The sequence below is a fragment of the Acipenser ruthenus genome, chromosome 21 (genome assembly GCF_902713425.1).
Source record: "Acipenser ruthenus chromosome 21, fAciRut3.2 maternal haplotype, whole genome shotgun sequence".
NCBI classification, from domain to species: domain Eukaryota; kingdom Metazoa; phylum Chordata; class Actinopteri; order Acipenseriformes; family Acipenseridae; genus Acipenser; species Acipenser ruthenus.
In genome coordinates, this window is record NC_081209.1 from 26,033,462 (window position 1) to 26,054,296 (window position 20,835).

A 20,835-nucleotide genomic window follows, 5' to 3' on the forward strand; every position below is an offset into this window, starting at 1 on the left:
TGCTGTACCTGCATTCCTTTTAATAGATAAACCAGGGGCTACTCTGAAATGCACATTTGTTTTTGGTTCAAATTAAATAAAAAAAACAAAACACATTGTGTGTTGAGTGATTTAAAAAATGAATTTATTCATTAAAAAAACCAAAACAAAACAAAACCAGATCCAACCGTAAGAGAGGACAGCCTGAAGAAAGAGCTGATGAAAGCGATTCCCTTCTCATTATCCCCCCCTCATTATCCTGCTTACGATAACCGAGTCTTGTAATTGCACTGTTGTTTTAAAGTGTGCACGACCGACTGGAACTGCGGTTTCTTTTCGTAAAGGATCTTAAATGGGAATTCAAATGGGAATTTGCTTCAGTCCCTGGTGGTGTATTTGCTTCTCTTTGGCTTCACAGGCTGTGGCTGGTAAAGACAGAGCAGTCCTCCCTGGTTCCTTGAGATGGGCTGGTGGAGCGCCTGACCTTGATCCGGGTGCGTTTGGGCCGAGTCTCGGGCTCCGAGCGGCACAGCGGGGCCAGCAGGATCCACAGGTAGAGCACCACGCAGGCCCAGCACGATGACATCTTCACCCAGAACGTGGACCAGCTGCCGTGGGTGAACGTGGTCTCCAGCACGGCCGTCTCGTAGCTGGAATCGGAGGGGAGTGACAAAGACACAGCTGGCTTATTGGACTGTACTGTAAATTGGGATTACTGAGAGGGAGACAAACTCCTGCTTCACTGCTGGTGAAGTGAGGTTCTGATTAACCACAATTCAAATGGCCTAACTACACATGCAGAGGAGATTTAAAACACATCTGCACATTTTAAACGTGATTCTAGTTACACTTTCCTGTCTTCCAATAATGTGTCTTCCTTAAATCCTAGCCATGCAGCTGAGAAAGGGAGAAAACACACCCCAGATGTAATTCCAAACAAGACGGGAAGACTGGATTAGGAAAACCAAGACAGATATTAAGAAAGATGTACAGAAACATGAAAGATGTGTATAATATCTCAACCTGGTTCTATAAGAGAGACATGGGGAGGGGTAGCTGGTGGTCTAAACAGTGGATGTAATACCCCTGTTTCACTGGTAATCACTCATATGGAATTTTTCATTTGCAAGGGATTCGGACAGGAGCGGACTGGAATCAAAGGGCCACTGCTCCCTGGAGGTCACACCATTTCCCTGGTCAGACACCTTGATGACAAACAGCTTTCAACCTTTGACCCGACTCGGGACTTGTATTCTGTGTAGTTATGACCCCTGGCTAGAGCAGCAACAAACGAACCTGCCTCCACTCAGAATAAAAAATGACTTCATGTGCTTTAGACAAGGGGCGGTGCGCATTTCAAACACTTCTGAGAAGAATGCTTCTCGCTCAATCAGTATTTTGACACACCAGTTTAAACATTTAGGACCTACCCTATCATTAGAGTGAGTGCAGGGATGGAAGTAAAAATCCCATTGCATTGCAGTTTGACCCCTTCCTGATCCCTGTGAGTTTAATAGACCACACAAGCTTACCTGCTTACAGTAAAACCTGGAATGGGTGATGCAGCTTTGCAGTAGGAGTCTTATTTCCATCCCTGTAGTGACTGCATCCCTACAGGGTGCCTTTTACCTGAACCAGTTGGTGAGGGTCATCATGACGTAGAGCGAGGCGAGGAAGAAGACGAAGTGGAAGAAGGAGTAGCTGTAGGCCACGCGGTCCGTCTCGTTGTGGATCACCTTCTGACCGCCCTTGTTGTCTTCGTCCACCTCAAACACTTGCTCTGGGGCAAGAGAAAAACAGCGTCACACACAGACCCCCTGTCTAACAGCAGTGTGTATAAGTGGCACCCCCAAAAATGTATAGGAAGCAGAAATGAAAGATATTTATTTTTCAAAAACACTTTACAAATAACATCCACTGAGCTGATATTTTCAGCATGGGCTTAGATTAGGGCCCTACACCGGGCTCTATAGCAGGGAAAAGACAGCGTTCAAACTGACACTCTCCTCTCTAACTACTCACCTTCATGTTCCTCGGGGCAGCAGAAACAGCAGCTGGCTTTCTGGAGAGAGAGAGAGAGAGAGAGATTGATTACAAAATCTAAACAGAATTAGTGGTGTGCAAACACATTCAATTTTAACTTTCCCAGCAACATACAGCAACTGCAATACGTAGCCATTCAGCATCTCTAAGCACTGTGCCAAATCTCAGCTAGGACAAAAACAGTGCAGCGTGACCCTCTCTTACCTGGAACTCGTATCTATAAACTTTAATCATCCAGAAGGGTCCGAACATCTCGGCCAAGTAAGAGGCTTCATTGCTGCCGGGAGAGGCGAGGAATTAAAAAAGGGCATAAATGCAGAGAACTAAAAGTCTGTTGCTTTCAACCAGCCCCCATTCAAAATGATGCTAGAAATCAGCCAGCCATCGGCCGCATTACCTACCATGCGAAGAGCACGCAGTAGTACATGATGGTGGCTCCTATGATGGCCACTACATTACCTACCATGCGAAGAGCACGCAGCAGTACATGATGGTGGCTCCTATGATGGCCACTACATTGTCCTCAGTCTGCTGCCCGTCTTTACTGACGATCGGGAAACACACACTCATGTTCCGGCCCTGGTGCTCCACTGCAATTCAAATCACCAACAATATTACTGCTTCAAATAATGCTCTAGGATGTGCCAATGCATAGCTTATTTCATTTTTAGACTACTGCTAGGGTACCAAACAACATCAGAGCTACTACATCCTCAGCGAGGGACTGCGATGGCACAGCGAGGGACTGCAATGGCACAGCGAGGGACTGCAATGGCACAGCGAGGGACTGCGATGGCACAGCACGGGACTGCAATGGCACAGCACGGGACTGCGATGGCACAGCGAGGGACTGCGATGGTAAAGCGAGGGACTGCAATGGCACAGCGAGGGACTACGATGGCACAGCGAGGGACTGCAATGGCACAGCGAGGGACTGCAATGGCACAGCGAGGGACTGCGATGGCAAAGCGAGGGACTGCAATGGCACAGCGAGGGACTGCAATGGCACAGCGAGGGACTGCGATGGCACAGCGAGGGACTGCGATGGCACAGCGAGGGACTGCGATGGCACAGCGAGGGACTGCGATGGCAAAGCGAGGGACTGCAATGGCACAGCACGGGACTGCGATGGCACAGCGAGGGACTGCGATGGCAAAGCGAGGGACTGCAATGGCACAGCGAGGGACTACGATGGCACAGCGAGGGACTGCAATGGCACAGCAAGGGACTGCGATGGCAAAGCGAGGGACTGCAATGGCACAGCGAGGGACTGCAATGGCACAGCGGGATAAACCTGTCACCTTCACCCCACAATAGTCATTCCACTCAATAGCAAGGAGTGCAAAAGAGGTAAGGCTGCCACCTTAGAGATAACCTGGAGAGATGGCAATCAGGTAAGACTGAACCTTGGTAAGCCGCAGTAATAACTTTACATTTTGTTTCTGTAACAAGTCAGTGCATCTACCCAAACTCCCCGAGGACAGCAGACACAATTACAGTCTTCTCTGTCAGGAACAGCCCTATCTCCCGACTGCAAGAGACTCCTACTGATGAAAAGACTCCCCTGAAAAAGAGACCCTGTCCCCACGGAGGTGGGTAAATCAGGTCATGATACAGGGTCACTGCACTCTGCCTGCTCTGCAGTAATTCCTATCCTGGAATAAGTGCAGAAAGACGAGCCACACTCTGTACCTGGTGCACAAACACAGGCCAGTGTAAAACTGTACTACATGTGAAACATTCTCTTTGAGCCATTGCCCTATCTCTAACCCTAACCCTAACCCTGACCTTAATTAAGATTACGGTTAGGGGGTATTTAAGTGTTATGCTCAATATTAGACTTCTCTAAACTGGCCCGTCACTGAAAAGCATGGCCTGTTTTTCTGCACCAATGCCCCCTGACCCGATGGTCCTGTACAAATGAGATTTGCCATTGGAAGAATAGTTTCATATTTTGATGTACTGGTATCGATGGTATTAACTAACACTACACACTGGTAATGCATTGCTTTATCATCTCAGTGCTGTGGCAGGAATAACAGGTCTCATAAAAATGGACCTGGGCTCATCACCCTGCAAACTCTTTTTATGAGTGCAGTACATGTTGACAGAAAAAAAACAGGAGGAATTTCTTCAACGGATCATAAATCGAGAATGCTGGGAAATGAGTTCTATTGCCCATGGGCTTGGGAGGGGCACATTTTTCACATTATCAAACTGATCTCATCAAACTGTTACGGTTGCCATTATTAACATCATTACGTGAAATACATTTCAAAGCAATTGCTGTGTTTGAAATTCCAGGTGAGACACTGACAGGTACCGGTGTGTTGAAGGTGTGGGGGTGGGGGGGGGGTGACATTGACAGGTTTCAGTTACATACCTCTCTCTGGAGGCCGGCTGGACAGTGCGGAGAACGTCAGGTACATGACGTAACAGCTGATGATGGACGCCTGCAGTAGTCCAGACCGTGGCTGTTCTGAAATCACAAAACAGGTTTCGCCGTGTCTGCGCTTTGATACAAAGACAATTAACAATCGCTCTGCTGTCGAGGCCTGAAAGGCACGGCATCGCCTCCCAGCCTGCTGTTTCAGACAAGAAATGTCTTGCAAACTCTCTTTTGAAATTACCGCAATAAATCAGTTTAGTGTCAGCTGTGACAGGTCTCTGCACAAGCAATAACCGCCCTTGTAGTTAAGATTTCATGGTGGGAAGGTGGAGCATTACCCAGGAAGAAAACACTACCCCAAGGTACTACTAGCCTGACTATTCCATTCCCATTAAAGCACTGTGACTCCTGACCACTAGCCTGAGGAGCAGCCCAAGCTACAGCACCTTGTTGTTCCAGGCAGCCCCTTGATTTCTAGACCCCACTTATATCTGAGCTCAAATATAACAAAATGACATTTGAATTCCAACACTTATTGTAGTGTTTTGAAAAGTGGAAACTGGTTGAAAGAAAACCTTTATTGAGGTTCAGATCCCACCCTCATGCCCCCATCCCTCGCTGCAGTATGGGAGACTCACTGAGCTGCACGCAGGGGGTGACCGCAATGAAGGACATGAACACGCACAGGCCCAGGTTGGTAATCAGCAGGGCTTTGTTGAGCTGGCAGCCGGCAGGGTGGGTGTAGTATTTGTACATGAAGGAGAAGGCTGACGAGGCGATGATGTAAAACATCAGGGTGGCGCAAAGAACCGCCAAGTACCACCGCTTGTCTTCTGCTGCGCCAGTCAGCCTACAGGGAAAGAGAAAAACAGTTTAGACTACCTTCCAACCTGCAGCCCATTTCACTAGTTAATGAGCTACTCAAACCCACTACCTTCCACGCTGCAGCCCAGTTCTCTAACCACTGAGCTACTCAAACCCACGATCTCCAACACTGCAGCCCAGCACCTAACCACCAAGCAACTGACACGCAGTAGCAGTAAAGGCCAGTCTCTCTCAGGCTGGTGTCTGGCTGGTAGCAGTACAGCACAGGGATCCCTTACAGAGTTTGTTTTAGTTGGAAGCACTCCAAATCAAATTGAAAGCCTGCTGCGCTTGGAACATTTTAAGCTGCCAGGAGCTGTAAAATATGAACTGAGATTGTTGAGCGTTGAGGTGCAGTGGGAAAGGGTCTGCAGTGTGCTGATGTTTATGGGGAATATCTGGCTGCAAGGTGCCTGGCCGGGAGGGGTAGCGATCAGAGAGTGGGATGAGATGGCCGTCTTTATGGAACTTAAAGAAGATCTGTACTGGTTCTGTACAGCACATTACCAAGTGAGGTCTAGCGTGTTCTTTCACACGTGGAACGCCTGAGTTATTCGTCAGGGCAACATCCAAGATCACTGAGTTCTTAATGCACAATGAGGCTCAAGGATCACATGGACTGGCTCCATTTTGCTATAGTACCGGTTTAGCACGCTGCAGTTCACCATTCCCTTTGTTTTTGTTACTAAATTGAACCAGCCTATTAAAGCCATGATCACATACTACCTAATCAATTGATTGTATCTATTAAACCTGGTGCTACAATATCCCAAAATATACTATAGTATTTACAATGAAACAACAGTTATTATTTCTATGGAATCTCCACTCCTATGTGGATACAGGGCCTCTGTTGCACCTGTGATTGTTGACTGTGCTGTCTTTCAAGATTAAAGAATCATCTTCTTGGCTCTCAGTTGAAAGGAGATTCAACCACATAGCGCTTCCAAAGGCTTTTTAGAACAGCTATACACCTGTAATGTATTGCTGGTTGTTTGTGAGCCGTTGACAGAGTATTTAAATCAAACAAAGGCTTTGCAGATTTTATTTTATGGATGACGTCAGACAGCCTTGACAAACAATGGTATGAATGATTCGGTTACGATGCTGTGATTTTTCTTTTTCCCCTTCCCTTGTAAATCAACAGCAGCCATTCCTCACTTCATCAAAACCAACTGCAAACACTGCATTGTAAAGGGCAGGGTGAGATAGCCTGAGGATGTCTATCAGTAGCTATGAAACTTCAGTTCACTTTCTCGCAGGCCCGGCTGCAGAGGGGGTTGCTAATGGGAAGTATATGGTACTAAAATTACAAAAACTACACAGCCTTAGAAACTGTCCACAAAATAGCACACATTACAGTTAGATTTTTGTGTTTAACTTCACTTTTATGAATGACTTGTCATATATTTGTATCTCAATCTGGGAGAGGGGGGGCACTAGATCTAAACTGGGGGACCCCCTCAAGCCCCCACTTGGCGCCGGCCCTGCTTTCTCGTTGTCTGCTGTTATAATGCATATATAATCGAAGTACAATCTCACTGAGCGGCACTCCTGTGACAGAGGAACCCCTGATCACTCCCCAATATGCTGTGAAATGAAGCAAACCCAAAGGATGGGTCCACGCTCGTAATTCAGAGAAGCCCCCTCACCAGTTCTTGTTCCAGGTGTGAGCGAACGCTGTGATCAGGACCAGCTGGATGAGGATGAAGGAAAATCCACCAGCAACTCCAACATAGTGCCAGGCTAGGGGATAGAAAAAAAAAAAACTGATGACTTGGATGGAGTTTACAAATCTGTCCCAACAGTATGAGCACTATACAAACTCAGGGCAGAGTTTGCCCCTTGCTTGTATCACTGTATTCAAATGTGGGAGCAGAAACACATTGAAACAGACAGATACGGTGAGTATGAGGATCAGGCAGAGAAATAAATACTATAGCTCTCATACTGTAGGTGTAGGTTACAGCTCTGCTGCCCCCTGGTGCTCGAGTATAAGAAGTGTGCTAGTTTAAGCAGCCATCTCATTTCATTGTAGGTTTCTGTGTAAAATCACTTGACCACAATAAATCTGTTATTTGGCATCTGACTGTTGCAGTGAAAAAGTAATTTTACATTCACTTTAAAAATTCCTTAATAAATGAGCAGTTACAGTATGTAGCCACATGGGGACCTTGTGCACCACGTAAAATTCCTTAATTACAAGAACATTTAAAAAACAAAATGATTTTGTTTAATAGTCAAACAACTCAAACTATAGTTCTCTTCCTTCCGTGTTTGCCAAGCATGGGAAAAAGCATGCTAATGCTTAGCACCGGCACAGGTAAACGTGGTAAAAATTCAAGCTAGTAAGAATAACTGTCCCAAAATCGGAAGCAATTTTTATGAGTGAATACATGACTTTATACTGAATTGAGTGCTCATCTTTTAAAAGGGTAGTTTGTTAGATAATGCATTCTCACCGTGGAGGAAGGATTCGGTGGGGATGAAGAAGGCAGCACCGCACATCCCAATCAGCATGAGCAGCTTCAGAAACCAGAACCTGCAGCACAGAGACAGGCAGAGAGAATGCTGAGCGGAGACTGACCATCGCAACACATGCTGCTCTGAGAGCACAGCGAGACCCTGACTCATGAAGCTCTCCTCCTGGAGAGACGGGACGCGCCCTAGAACCTCTACATGGCAGAATTTCTTTCAATGCTCTTAAACAGAGAATAGGTTTTTTGCGTGGGTTACAGTTATCAGGTAACGTGCTGCAGATCCTGAAACGTGAAAGAGTCTTACCTGCAGTGCATTGCACTTCTGCTGTTGCGTAATTAATTACACCCAATCACAAATGAATTAGGACTTATTCTTGTAATCGGGTAGTAACTGCTGAAGAAATCAGTACATGTGTGCTTGTGCAGTTACCCTGTAACTTCAGCGTCTAAGCACAGTTTAATGAGCGGCAGGACGTGTTCCGGCACTGACCCGTTTTGTATGAGGGCCCGGTAGTCCTGACTGGACTTGACGTTGATGAGGAAGACGGCCAGCAGCAGATAGAAGCAGGCGGTTCCGAAGCAGACCCGGTACACAGCCGAGTAGCCAACCAGAATGTCACAGTCCTGAGTGCCCTGCATGTGCTCACAGATCAGGGAGTAGAAAGGCACCTGGAACACAGAGGACTAACACTATGACACAGGCTCCAGCACACTAACACTGCAAGAACACTATGACACAGGCTCCAGCACACTAACACTGCAAGAACACTATGACACAGGCTCCAGCACACTAACACTGCAAGAACACTATGACACAGGCTCCAGCACACTAACACTGCAAGAACACTATGACACAGGCTCCAGCACACTAACACTGCAAGAACACTATGACACAGGCTCCAGCACACTAACACTGCAAGACCACTATGACACAAGCTCCAGCACACTAACACTTCAAGAACACTAGGACACAGGCTCCAGCACACTAACACTGTCTGGATATCTCTCCTTACTGATTTACCTGAGTAAGAGACTGCTGAGATGCCATTCATTTTAATATGTTCATACTTTTCATCATGCAACCGTTAATAATAATGCACAGTGCACTTACAAACAGAGCTCCTCATTCTTGTCACCTGCTGTCTCGGAGCACTCTCCATTGTTCCTTACAAACGCATCAATCTCAAACACAAGCACTCCCACAGATACATAACCACACACAGGGAATGGAGGAGGTGATTTTACTCACATTTTCTCGCACTGCCTCTGAGACAGTCCTGGACAGCATGAGGCAGCTGACAGCACAGGCCAAGATGTGGAACAGAGTGTACATGACCCGTGTTCCGGAGGACGCTTTAATGGACGGACAGCAGGAACAGCACAGGGAGAATGGGGCAGGGCCACAGCAGCAACATACCTGGACAAGGATGGAAACACAGTGTCATTGTATGTAAACACTAGAATATATGGTTATATATATATGGCAACATATAAGGACAAGGTATGATCGTTTTTCCACTCTACTTACTACACTGAACCCACACTCCTGACCGTACCCTAACACTCCCCAGCATGTCAGCACCAATTTAAATACGGAACAGGGTTTTCCTCTCTCACCTGATAGGCCACTGCGTTAATGAAGTAGCGGCAGAGCCCGCTGCGTCGGAGCGCCTGGGCAGTGGACATCCTGGATCCTCACTTTCAGAAAGCTCTCCAAAACCCTACATCCTGTCGGAGAGCGCTTGTCAGCTTGTCAGGTGAATGAAGAGAAGAGAATCCCCGGAGTTAAGCTGCAAGGATCACGCAACTGCGGAATCCCTCAGATTATCATTAAAGGTTTCCAGAAAAAAAAGTCCTCCAACTCTTCAAACGCCTTGCTCACAAGGGAAAACTGAAAAACTCTGCTGAAATCCAGCCCAGGTGCAGGCAAAACATCCTCCAATTCCACAGCTGACTGCAGGAGTGCCACACACTGCCAGCACCCAGGAGTCTCCAGTTCATGCAGCGATACTTCCCCTCCCACAGGACACAGCTCGATTGGCGGGCCTCCTTTGCAGCTGGCTCTCAAATCCAAAGAAAAAACGCAGTTTCTGAGAGTAACCCAAGAGAGCGAGACGCTTGGAAGAACCGTGTGCAAAACAGACCTTGAGAATGTAGACCGGTCCATGAATCGAACCTGCTGCAGATCCTCGTGAAGCACCCATTCGAGTCTACAGGACAGCTAACCAGCCCATCCCCTTCCCCCAGCCCCTGTGCTCAAACCAGGGAGATTAGCTAGTCAGACTACAGCACCATGTGTCAGACCATCTGTCACTGCAGCCACATCAGAGAGGGGTTCAGCAACGCAGGGGCCAGGACGCACAGCAGGATTTCTTTTTAGACTTAATCGGATTAGGGCAAAATAAAGGAATTAATCTAAGTAGTGATTTTGCATATTACGACTCGCAATGCTCCATCATTTTTAACAACCTTTAGCTACCAGTGCAAGAGATCACACATGAAAACCACACACATGAAATTGAATCAAAAGAAAAGGTGGTAAATGGGGGTTGCATGTTATGAAAGAATTTGCAACCTAGAATTATCACAGCAGATGCCTCCAGCCAATGAGCTTTGACAGCAGCCAACCCTTCTTATGTAGCCGTGGATGATGTCTGCTTGTTTCTATAACTCGAGGTGAAGTGATCTGTCAGTCCTCAGCTAAGACAACCATGAATCTTCTGGTCCATTCCATTGCAGAACTTTTCAACAAGTTCCTCACATGTATTTCTTTAGACCCTGCTGAAGATCAATTAAATAATGAAGAACATTGGAATGGAATGGGCCAAGGATGCCTACCGTTGCACTCGGGCACACTGCATGCCTCACCTATAACTATTACACCACACTGCTTCCTAGTCCCTCAGCTTGAACACTAGACCACATTGTCACCTTGTCCCCAGCTCTAAACACTAGACTACACCGCCTCCCAGTCTTAATCACATAACCCTGGTCAGTCTCCTTGGGTTACCGCCCATAAGCCACATTACAGATAATATACACAATACTGTGTGGAATTCAGTGAAGCCAAGCAGTTAGAAAACAACAGCATCACGACCTGTTACCAAACAAAGAAGCTTTAATAGAACATGGATAGATTACGCCACTGGGGGTATGATTAATCCCTTGTCTGGCAAATGGCTCTCATCTTGCTGTTGTCAAGTAAACAGGCAGCACAGTCCTCAGATAGAATTGCGTGATAATTATAAGAACTCATTAACATCATGGGTGTAGGAATGTTTTAGTCAGGTCATTATAATAGCACTGTTATTGTAGTTAAAGTGGGGCCACACAGTTTAGTGCTCCCAGTACAAGTGCAAGCAGTGTTCAGAATACAGATATGCAGGACAGGTACTCGGGAAGATGAGTTTGCATGAAAGCAGAATACAGCTTGAAAGTTTCCTCATTCACTTTAACAACACTAACAGTTATCTGAGCCTGTACAATCTTAGTTGCCGGCCCCTTTTGTGTACTTCCTGATTCTATTGAAATCACATGATGCCACTTTTGAACTCTGCTGCCCTCATGTTTTTCTTACTTTTACTGTTACTGTGTTACTATTCACAGGATCATGTGATTTGTTTGGAATCAGGAAGTGATCAAAAAGGAGGCAGCAAATAGGATTCTACAGGCTTCGATAATACAGAACAAAATCAACATTGAATTAACTCTGGCGACAATTCTTATCATCATAAGGGAGAAGTTAGAAAATGAAACTTTGAACTTATTTAACCTTTAAAATACCCAACCCTACAATAACCCTAAAATAGCTGGGATGGGCGCATACTAAGACTCAATGGAAAAGGGGATTTGCAAGTAACCGCTTACACACATTACTCGTCACACTCAGCGTACGCACAAACACACTATCCAATTGATGCCAGTTCAATCCCAGTCAATCCAGGGTGGGCCTGTTTGATTTAGATCCCTAATCTCCTCTGAGCCACACAATCTAAGCTTTACCTGTTATAGTCAATTAGAAGTTTACTGGGCAAACCGGTTCCCAAACAAATGAAATCCTATTACCATCACCTTCGTTATAACACGAGTCCCTCGTTAAGTAAGGACACAGTGCTGGGGGGGAGTGTTTAGCAGGAGTAGGGACTAACTATGAACAACCAGGTGTGCATATTAAACAATCACTGCTCACTATAACAGGAATCATAACTCAGGACAAAAAGAAGTTTAAAACTGTTTTACAACTAAACATCTTTACTTTTCGCTCCCCATTTATCTTGTGGTTTACAGATGAAATGTATAAAATAAAAAAAGACTTCAAGCCAACTTCATTCTCGTCCAAAGCAGAGATCACCTGCTTCTGTCAAACTATACAACATAAACTGTAAACTTACCCAAATTGCAAACCATACAAAAAGCACCAATAGAATCCACAAACCTACATCTAGCTACAATAGTAAGCTTACCAATAGGACCCGAGAGAGTTACAATGAAATAACCCTCACCAGTGTGCACATGTCACTAATACACAAAGTTCACACAATCCCATGCTGCCTGCCTGCCTGTCTGTCTACAGAGGCGCTGCTTCTTACCTGGCCCCAGATGCAGCGAGACAGCATCACAGCCCAGACTGAGACACGATTCGGTGTGAAGTTCAGAGGTCAGCAGAGGCAGGGGGGTTAATCATACACCAAAATGAACTGCTTGGTTTTCGGACAGAAGTGTCTCCCCAGCTCTAGCACCATTCCTCTGGGAGCTGCCACAGTGGGAGCTGTGTTCCCAAGGAGCAATTATCTGGGGTAGGGGCGGGGGTGCAGGCTGACATAATTTAAGTGTCTCTGCAAATTGCAAAGCCAATTATCAGGATGGTGGGCACGATGTACCCTGTGTGCCTCTAAACTCTAGGAATTGAACATGATTTAAAAAATCCAGCCACTTAAGCCTATTAGGAGACAGGAATAGGCAGTGCAGAAACTGCTCTTAAATCATCCACTGCAGAAAAAAAACAGTACCGATAATGTGCTGAGCTCTATACAACATCATTAACCTGACATTTCTTGTCTTACATATCAGCTTTTCCTGTTGCTAGAAGCAATGTTCTCCTGTATATCTAGACGTGCTATTCTACCACAGGAACCATTACTCGTCCAGATGTTTCTTGTACACACTGGACAATATTCCAGATTCTTAGAGATGTTTTTCAAATGCATTTTTATTAGTATTAATATTGTGTGTTGATCAAGAAAGTGAGCATCCAATGAAAAGCATTAATTGAAATGTTACACAATGTAATGTTTGTTCCCGGGGCAGCGCTCGTATCACGTGACGTCTAGTGTTCGCTGGAATACCATCCGAAGATGCAATAAGACTGAGTTCCGCCACTTTTCCGTTCCGGAGTCATAGTTGCAAACATGGCCGCAGAGGGAGACGTAGATTTAGAACTGGAAGCCGACGAGAACTGCACGGGAAAACCGGTTGAGAAACCCCGCAAACATGACAGCGGCGCGGCCGATCTGGAGCGTGTCACCGATTATGCAGAGGAGAAAGAGATCTCCAGTTCTGACCTGGAAACGGTAAGGCTGGCGATGAGCCAGACAGGGAGACACGCGGGGCGAGTGAGGAAGAGGCCTACTGCCTGTATAAAACACGTATAGACACCAGAACAAAAGTCTGGAAGTGTCGCTCATTTCTAGTGGAGGAAAAAAAAAAGTTTTAAACGGTCAGATAAATATTTAGAGAGAAAAAAAGGTGGGAGTTATAGATATAACGCCAGAATGGAAACAAAAATCTGCTACAGCGACACTACAGAGAAACAGCTGAGACAGAGTTGAGCCGAGAATACAAAAAAATATATAGTACATTTCAACTGTAGTTCTTAACATTTCCAGCATGTAACAGTTATAACTACCCCCCAAATTTACCACAAATCTCTTTATTTCACCGGTAAACCCCCTCCCCTCCCCCCAAAAAACCATGGGACTACTGGTTGTTGTATTGTGTGTTTTGTATAGTACTTTAAGGGAAGCTGTGTAAATAAAGAGTTTCCAGTAATACTACATTAACAAAAATAATAATGCTGGGCTCCTTTTATGAGAAATACAACTAACAAATATGCACAGAAGTATTGTTGTTCTCTGCATTTATGATATGCTCAGCAGTTGCTCTTTATCTGAAGATTCCTGGATTTCTTTTCTCCAGGCAATGTCTGTGATCGGAGACAGAAGGTCCAGGGAACAGAAAGCTAAACAAGAGAGGCGAGTACAAATGTTTGCATCTCTATACCCAGCTCTACCTAAATCTCTAAACAATACCTTACAGTAACAGCTGGAGTCTTTCTTAATCTTGATCTGTGCTGCCCTCGTTATATCTCTCCTATACTTGGAGGCTAACTGTAACAGGCACTGTATGGGGGTTTCTTTGTTTGTGAATGCTAACAGCTGTAAGAGGTTTTAATGAACTGCACTTGTGTTGACAGAGAGAGAGAGCTGGCCAAGGTCACCATCAAGAAAGATGATGTGGAGCTCATTGTAAGTATGAGTTTAGGAGGCAAAGCAAAAAGCATAGTGCTTGGGAGGGATAATCATGATTGTTTGTGGAAGCCTTCATTCCTGTTCACTGATGGTATTTCTTATGTATCTAGTGTTTGGAAAACAAGCATAACCCTGCTTCTGTTCTCAGATGACAGAGATGGAGATTCCTCGAGGAGTAGCAGAGCGCAGCCTGAGGGAACACATGGGCAATGTGGTGGAGGCACTGATTGCGCTCACAAACTGATTCCCCTGCACGTACCAAGACACACAATTGAGGTTCCGGAGAACTGCTTTCAAAGATGGACCCAGCATTCAGAACCAGGAAATGTCTTGAGGTGGTTTCGCTTTTCTGCAGGATGGAGACAGGAAACTGTTTGTTGGACTGCTTTTCCCCTACCAGCGTGGCGTTTACTGACTTTAATGAGTCCATTAGATCTTACTGGCTCATCGACAAAAATGGAGTATGTTTGTATTTCAAGAAACAAAATAAATGTATCTGATACATATTTAGCTGTGACTTTGATTTTAAGAATGATGCACCTGGTCCAATATACAATTAATAAAATTGCTTCTGTTAGGCAACCATGTCTAAATCACCTAAGCAAAGTTGAACCACATTTTCAGTAGACTTTTTTGGTGCCCTAAATTAAACCTAAAAAAAAAGGCTGCATTTAGTTTTAAAAATGCCTTACCTAGAAATGCATAAGACAAAGGTGTTTACAAATAATCAGTAAAGTAAAGTAATCTAAAGCAGTGGATGTTGCACAATCTTTACATGCAAGTATGGGGCTCGGTGCATATTTAAGATACGACCTGGATGCCAGTTTCCTGAATAACTAGATTACTCACTAGTCTACCAGCAATATTTATAATACACCCTAGTCATCCTCTGCGTGAATGTGTATCCCAGAGCTTTAAACACTTTTCAATGGATACACAATAAAACTAAATGAATATTCCACTTGCCACAAAATTAGCAAGTCTGATTTATTTAGGATTTAGACCTTCGTGTTTAAAACATTGCAATTATTAGTTTACAAAAGAAATATCATTAAGTAAGGAAATAAAGGGTCTTTACAAAGTGTGTAAAATAAAAATATTAACGTTAGCTAAGGTTTATTGATGGTACCCAGTGGAAAACATTTAAGGGTGATTTTACAGCCTCCAATTTACACTGACCTTGGACTACCTAACCTAAGGCAATATTAGATAGTCAAAGATTAATGCTTATTCAGGTCTGTGAAACCAAACCAAAGAACATGAACTTGGCCATGAAATTTACAACAGATAATGGGTATATATTGTGCTACAGCCACTATAGATTACAGTACACACTGCAAACAGACATGTATTTTGATGTCATTTTTTTAATTAAACTACATAAGTACAATGAAAATATTCAACGTATCATATAAGGGGATAAAGAAAGCTACTTCAGTCCCATTGGAAAAGCAGTATGATCTTGTCAGAGTCTCTCTGCTTCATTGTAGCTCAGTGTCAAAGCAAACAGAAACAGCAGAGCAAGGACTTTCCTGGGTTCCTTAAAGTAACCTATTTTTCATTAAGGTCATTTTCCATGAATGAAATGTATTCCAAGTCGATATCTTGCCTGGTCTACAGAGTCTTTTGTGAGGGAGAGGGACAGATCTTTGAGTTGGAGTGTCCGAGACGCACACTGCCCTGCAGCAAGAAATCTGATTCTATTGACAGCACAACAGTCTTCAACTTAAACCCGACACACTCCTCCGATGCTTAAGTCTTCCTCTTGACAGCAGGTCTATCAAACACGTCCCTCACGCCCCCAGCCTTCTGCTTGAAGAACTTGCTGTTCTGTGCGGTCTCCTGAGCCCAGGCAGAGTCAAAGGAAGTTGTGTCCTGATCCACCAGATGGGTGTACTTAGTGCGCCCGGAACGGCCAAAATTCTTGACCTAAAAATAAATAGAAAAATATTAACAATTTGTAATAAAGCCTTCGTATTTTCTTTAGAAATATTAAAAGAAAGTCAGAAACAGAGCTGTCCATACAACGATCTGCAGTTTCCCCACCGAGTACCAAGTCTAGACAAACTTTCCATGGCATCTTTCAAATGGAGTTCAGTCAACATGCTCCACTTTCCAACCTATCGTTACTTCTCCAAGTAAATTAGACAACGTCCCTTTATACTTCACAAAAGCAAACTCAAAGGGTTTGCTTTCTGTGAAGAACTTCAGTCTGATCTTATCTGTGTGTCAAGCCTGAGATCAGTTGCACCCAGCTCACCTGCATGACTTTGGGCAGGATGGTTTTGTTGAAGTGGTCCTCCAGTGTGGGTGCACTGAAATCCCTTTTGAAAACATCCTGTTCCTCATTCTGGAATCACACAAGAGATAAAAAAAAAAACAATTTTAAAAGATGGACAACACAGTACTATTTTGTAAAGCACCATTTGAAATAAAAACAAAAAAACAAAGCTAAAACGAATGTGCAATAAGCAAGTTCAAACATACAAGTCTCCCTTTTTGAGCAACTAATAAGTTAAATGTGTCAAGCACATTTCTGAATCATGTTTTGAAGTTTTCTGGATTGCAGTTTGCACCCAGTTCTGCTCTTCCTACTCTGTGCACAGTACTCACCATGAAGAAGGCTCCTCTGTGGTAGTACTTCTGTAGGAACTTGTATTTGCCCTTTGACGCTTTGTTGGTGATGAGCTTGCCGTTGGAGCGAAGCTCAGCTCTGCGCTCCTCCTCGGTGAGATTGTGGAATCTTTCAATCTCTGCCTTCTCACGCTCCATACTGTGGACACAAAGAACAAAAAACAAACAGTCAGACCTATACAGCAACATTATGCAAAGCCAATTCTATACTGAGTGGACACAGGTTACAAACTAGGAGGACAGAGATAGCATGTAGAAACAGGCGGGTACCATCAAGCCTTAGTTAAAACCAAAAAGTGAGAACCCTCCTAATACTCACGCTTCACGAGCTTCCCGGTCCCGCTTGATGCGTTTGAGCTCTCGGACCTTCCAGGCCTCGTACTCCTCTTCCTCATTCTCTCCATCTGTGTCAAGCGCCTCAAGTGCAGCGATTGTGCGTCGGTTCTCCTCAAACTCCTTCTTTGCCTCCTCCTCCACTATCTTCAGTGTATAGTGCCTTCGCTCTTCCACCTGCTTCTTTGCCTCTGCCTCCAACTCCTTCTGACGCAGCTCCTCTGCCTCACGCTCAGCTACTGTAGCACGGTCCTTCCTGCAGGGGGAAGCATCATTAATACAAGTTAATCATTACAACCCTCGCTAACTAAAGAACCAGCACTGATGGCATTACTACAGAACATGGACCAGGTTGTACCTAAGGCTAAGTTTGACCAAACTTGATCTCTTCCCTTCAGACAACACAATAAATGAAGCTTTTGCCACACATATTCATGATAATAGGAAATTTAATTTGAACTCTGCAAGACGGGAATGACAATCAGGAAGGTTTAACTCTATACCTCTTATTGTACTATAATACTTTATTCTTACTTTCTGATGAAGACTGGTTTGAGACGGGGCTCAGCCTCATCCTCGCTGTCTGTGTATTCCTCGTACTCTGATTCTGATTCAGACTCCTCTCCGGATTTACCTTCCTCCTCCACCTCCATTATCTCCATGTCCTCATTCTTTCGTTCTTGAGCACGCTGGCGCATCATTGCTCGCCGGCGTTCGATTTCCTTGGGGGGGTAGACAATTAGAATGAGCAGTCTGTATCACAAAACCCCCGAACCACCACTAGAGGCAATATGCAAACCATAACCTACAGCATCTCCTCCTCCACAGTTACTGCCCAACCACCCAGCAAAACACAGCCTATCCCAGCCAGTACTCACCTCATCATCCACTTCTTCCTCTTCCTCCTCACTGCTTTCCTCTCGGTCTGGGAGCCAGCCTTCCTCTTCTGACTCTGAGCTACTCTCCATTACCACCTCTGGCTCTGCAATCTGCCTGTGCCTTGCCAGTCTGTGGAAGTTGGGGGGACGGATAAGAGTCTGTCACTTAAAAATCAATTGCTCCGATATGTTTCATATTAGGTGGTTATTACTCACAAATCTGGAATTGAGCAGCTCTAGTGTGACGCTTTGGGAAATGTGTGTGCATAAATATAGATCTTTTTTTTCAGTTAATGTTCTACTAAAGATTTTTTTTTATTATTGTAGTTACCAGTTACAGGTTATATGCAAACTGTACATATACAGCTTGAGGCCCGTCAGAGATTTAAGGAAGCAGCGAATCTGCATCTCTAATGGTGAGGCAACATACTAATGTTTTCTAGTACTGTACCTCTCCTCCACATCCTCACTGACACGATTCTGCAGACGCTTAAGACGAGGGTCCGAGACCACCTCCTCTTCCAGCTCCTCTGGCTCAGCATCCTTCCCCTTCTTAATGAACTGGAAATCCTCCTCTTCTTCATCCGAGGACTCCATGGGGGCATAATCGGGACGCTTTCCTGACACATAGCGCTTCACCTTCACTTTCTCCATAGAAATCTCACCTGGAAGAGAAACATCGACAGACAGATTAAACACTGTGGGGTATAAACCTACTGACACACAAAAACCTACAACTTGGATTTAAGAGTCAACACACACACCTTAACATAGCTTCAACTCACACTGACACAATAAAGCATACGATACAGCACGAAAGAAGCTTAGTTATACAACTGCTTTTAAGATATAACATTTGCCTCATTTTATTACAGTACCAAAGTATGTCCACTAAACTTCAAATACCACATACAGCAGCCAGGCCACTGCATGAAAATATAACGTTTGTTTACATTCGACCCATTTCAGACTACTGGCAAACCCAAGACATGATCAAAATGGTTTACTTTGGATAGACCCATCACTACAAAATAATCTTGGTTTGTTATTAGTATTAGTCTGACATGTAAAATTGTTTTCACATAATGACCCTGAAAGGTGTTGACACAGTAGTGTAAATAAGAAAACCGTTAACTTAGTGTTTAGTTATATAGCAAAGTATATAGAGTTACTACGAAGCATGCGCTGGGTTGTTCTAATAAACACGGAAGTAACAAACTGAGCTTTTATGGTTTGTGAATGGGTATTTCATCATTTTAATTTGAAATTTAATTACTTGATATAATACTAGGTAGCACGCCATTGTTTTTCAATCTTTAAGCTGTTCATTACATCCGCGAGTAATACTTATCGACCTAAGAGGCCTGGTCAAGCAGCGCCGGTCTCGATATCTCACCGAATATTGATATGCTTGGTTCTCCATCACACGAGCTCTCTCAGAAACAGCCATTGATGTGGAAAAGCGTGTAAAACTACGGTGCTACTTTTTTTTACCACCCTGTCAACCTGCAAGTGCACGCCGTATAGCAAAGGCTGATCCCCGGCCCTCGATTTAAACCTAACCCGAGCTGGATTCGCTTACCTTTCTCATTTCGGATCGGCACGGCTCCGGCCGTTGACTGGATCGGCGGCTGCTTCATGTTAAGAGAGTTCTGGGCCGACATGGCTCTCCGAATTGAAAAACCAAAAATATAAATGAAAACAAATATCACTATCTTTTTTTAAAATGCTGCGATACACACAACTCCTCCGCAGTGCCTAACAGCGGATGTTGTTGCCCCGGACACACAGAGTGGTGATGATGTCAGAAAGGGGCGGTCTCTCAGAGGGTGAATTCACACATTTTTCTGCGGTCGGACGCTAACATGCAAGCATGCATTTTAGATCTTCCTATTATTGCAAATGCTAATTGTTTTATCTGTATACACATGAAATGTTTATTGAATATCATTTACACATCTATAAGAAACGGTTTTCTAAATAGGCAGAAAAACTTACTAAATCCATAGATTTCTACTGACAAAGTCCTCTTTTCATATATATATATATATATATATATATATATATATATATATATATATATATATATATATTAGCAGTTAAATAAAACCAATGAAACTACACAAACAAGAAATAGTCAATCAATATTAATTGATTTACATGTAATCTTTACTACAGTATTAAAAAAAAACAACAAAAACTAGCTATTGTACAGTGTATGTGTACATATACGGTATATATATAGTATGTATATTTCTTTATAATGCAGATCATACATTTCAATTCTTATCACAAGAGAAGAACAACGCATGCATCCTTTAAAGTATATTGCTTTGGTGTACTGGTTACAAAAAACTGATTTTTTAATAAATAGGGGAACTAGAACATGTAGAGTATTTTTTGTTCCTGTTGCAGCTATTGCATTTACTGTACAGTATATTTAGTAAGTGTCCTGAACCAGGAGAAGGGCACATAGATGGGCTTGGTTCCAGTGAAGACACACAAAGGAGAACTGTTCTGCAGCTTGGAACCAAATCTCTCTCTGTCGGTCCCTCTTCTCCCTCTCTCCAGCGCACCCATTCACAGGGTGGGAATAAGATGTCCAGCCCGAGGCAGACAGGCCATCTCCAGTCTCTTCATGGCCCTCCTGATTTCCAATAACATTATGACTATCAGAACTATACAGACCCCATTGAAGAGTGAGACAT

The 20,835-nt window shown here is 44.1% G+C and overlaps 3 protein-coding genes across 3 annotated transcripts; 1 reads left to right on the top strand and 2 right to left on the bottom strand.

Annotated features, from left to right (window-relative positions):
• Positions 1-86: 86 nt before the first annotated feature.
• On the bottom strand, positions 87-10,319 carry LOC117428003 (serine incorporator 4-like). Its single transcript, XM_058995308.1, has 12 exons — positions 9,373-10,319; positions 9,005-9,172; positions 8,246-8,424; positions 7,738-7,817; positions 6,928-7,021; positions 5,050-5,261; positions 4,406-4,501; positions 2,486-2,612; positions 2,227-2,299; positions 2,002-2,041; positions 1,609-1,759; positions 87-629 (listed from the first exon to the last, which is right to left on the bottom strand). Exons 1-12 carry the CDS (start codon positions 9,439-9,441, stop codon positions 392-394), a joined length of 1,527 nt encoding a protein of 508 aa, XP_058851291.1. The 5' UTR covers positions 9,442-10,319; the 3' UTR covers positions 87-391.
• Positions 10,320-13,112: 2,793 nt separating this feature from the next.
• Positions 13,113-14,788, top strand: LOC117428112 (huntingtin-interacting protein K-like). Its single transcript, XM_034046729.3, has 4 exons — positions 13,113-13,325; positions 13,951-14,006; positions 14,228-14,279; positions 14,431-14,788. The coding sequence occupies exons 1-4, from the start codon at positions 13,164-13,166 to the stop codon at positions 14,524-14,526; spliced, it is 366 nt and encodes a 121-aa protein (XP_033902620.1). The 5' UTR covers positions 13,113-13,163; the 3' UTR covers positions 14,527-14,788.
• Positions 14,789-15,232: 444 nt separating this feature from the next.
• Positions 15,233-19,966, bottom strand: LOC117428110 (microfibrillar-associated protein 1-like). Its single transcript, XM_034046727.3, has 8 exons — positions 19,710-19,966; positions 18,579-18,792; positions 18,128-18,257; positions 17,784-17,971; positions 17,236-17,505; positions 16,896-17,055; positions 16,543-16,632; positions 15,233-16,211 (listed from the first exon to the last, which is right to left on the bottom strand). The coding sequence occupies exons 1-8, from the start codon at positions 19,789-19,791 to the stop codon at positions 16,035-16,037; spliced, it is 1,311 nt and encodes a 436-aa protein (XP_033902618.1). The 5' UTR covers positions 19,792-19,966; the 3' UTR covers positions 15,233-16,034.
• Positions 19,967-20,835: the final 869 nt, after the last annotated feature.

Bases quoted from the DNA above. Each gene is read 5' to 3' on its own strand.
- LOC117428003 (XM_058995308.1), bottom strand. From the start codon at position 9,441: ATGTCCACTGCCCAGGCGCTCCGACGCAGCGGGCTCTGCCGCTACTTC. The intron at 5,262-6,927 runs GTGAGGGGGCTT...CTTTCCCTGTAG, and splicing joins CACACCTGGAACAAGAACTG to GCTGACTGGCGCAGCAGAAG. The intron at 630-1,608 runs GTAAAAGGCACC...CTCCGATTCCAG, and splicing joins ACCCTCACCAACTGGTTCAG to CTACGAGACGGCCGTGCTGG.
- LOC117428112 (XM_034046729.3), top strand. From the start codon at position 13,164: ATGGCCGCAGAGGGAGACGTAGATTTAGAACTGGAAGCCGACGAGAAC. The intron at 13,326-13,950 runs GTAAGGCTGGCG...TCTTTTCTCCAG, and splicing joins CCAGTTCTGACCTGGAAACG to GCAATGTCTGTGATCGGAGA. The intron at 14,007-14,227 runs GCGAGTACAAAT...TTGTGTTGACAG, and splicing joins CAGAAAGCTAAACAAGAGAG to AGAGAGAGAGCTGGCCAAGG.
- LOC117428110 (XM_034046727.3), bottom strand. From the start codon at position 19,791: ATGTCGGCCCAGAACTCTCTTAACATGAAGCAGCCGCCGATCCAGTCA. The intron at 18,258-18,578 runs GTACAGTACTAG...CAACTTCCACAG, and splicing joins AGTGAGGATGTGGAGGAGAG to ACTGGCAAGGCACAGGCAGA. The intron at 16,633-16,895 runs GTGAGTACTGTG...GTGTGATTCCAG, and splicing joins ACAGAGGAGCCTTCTTCATG to AATGAGGAACAGGATGTTTT.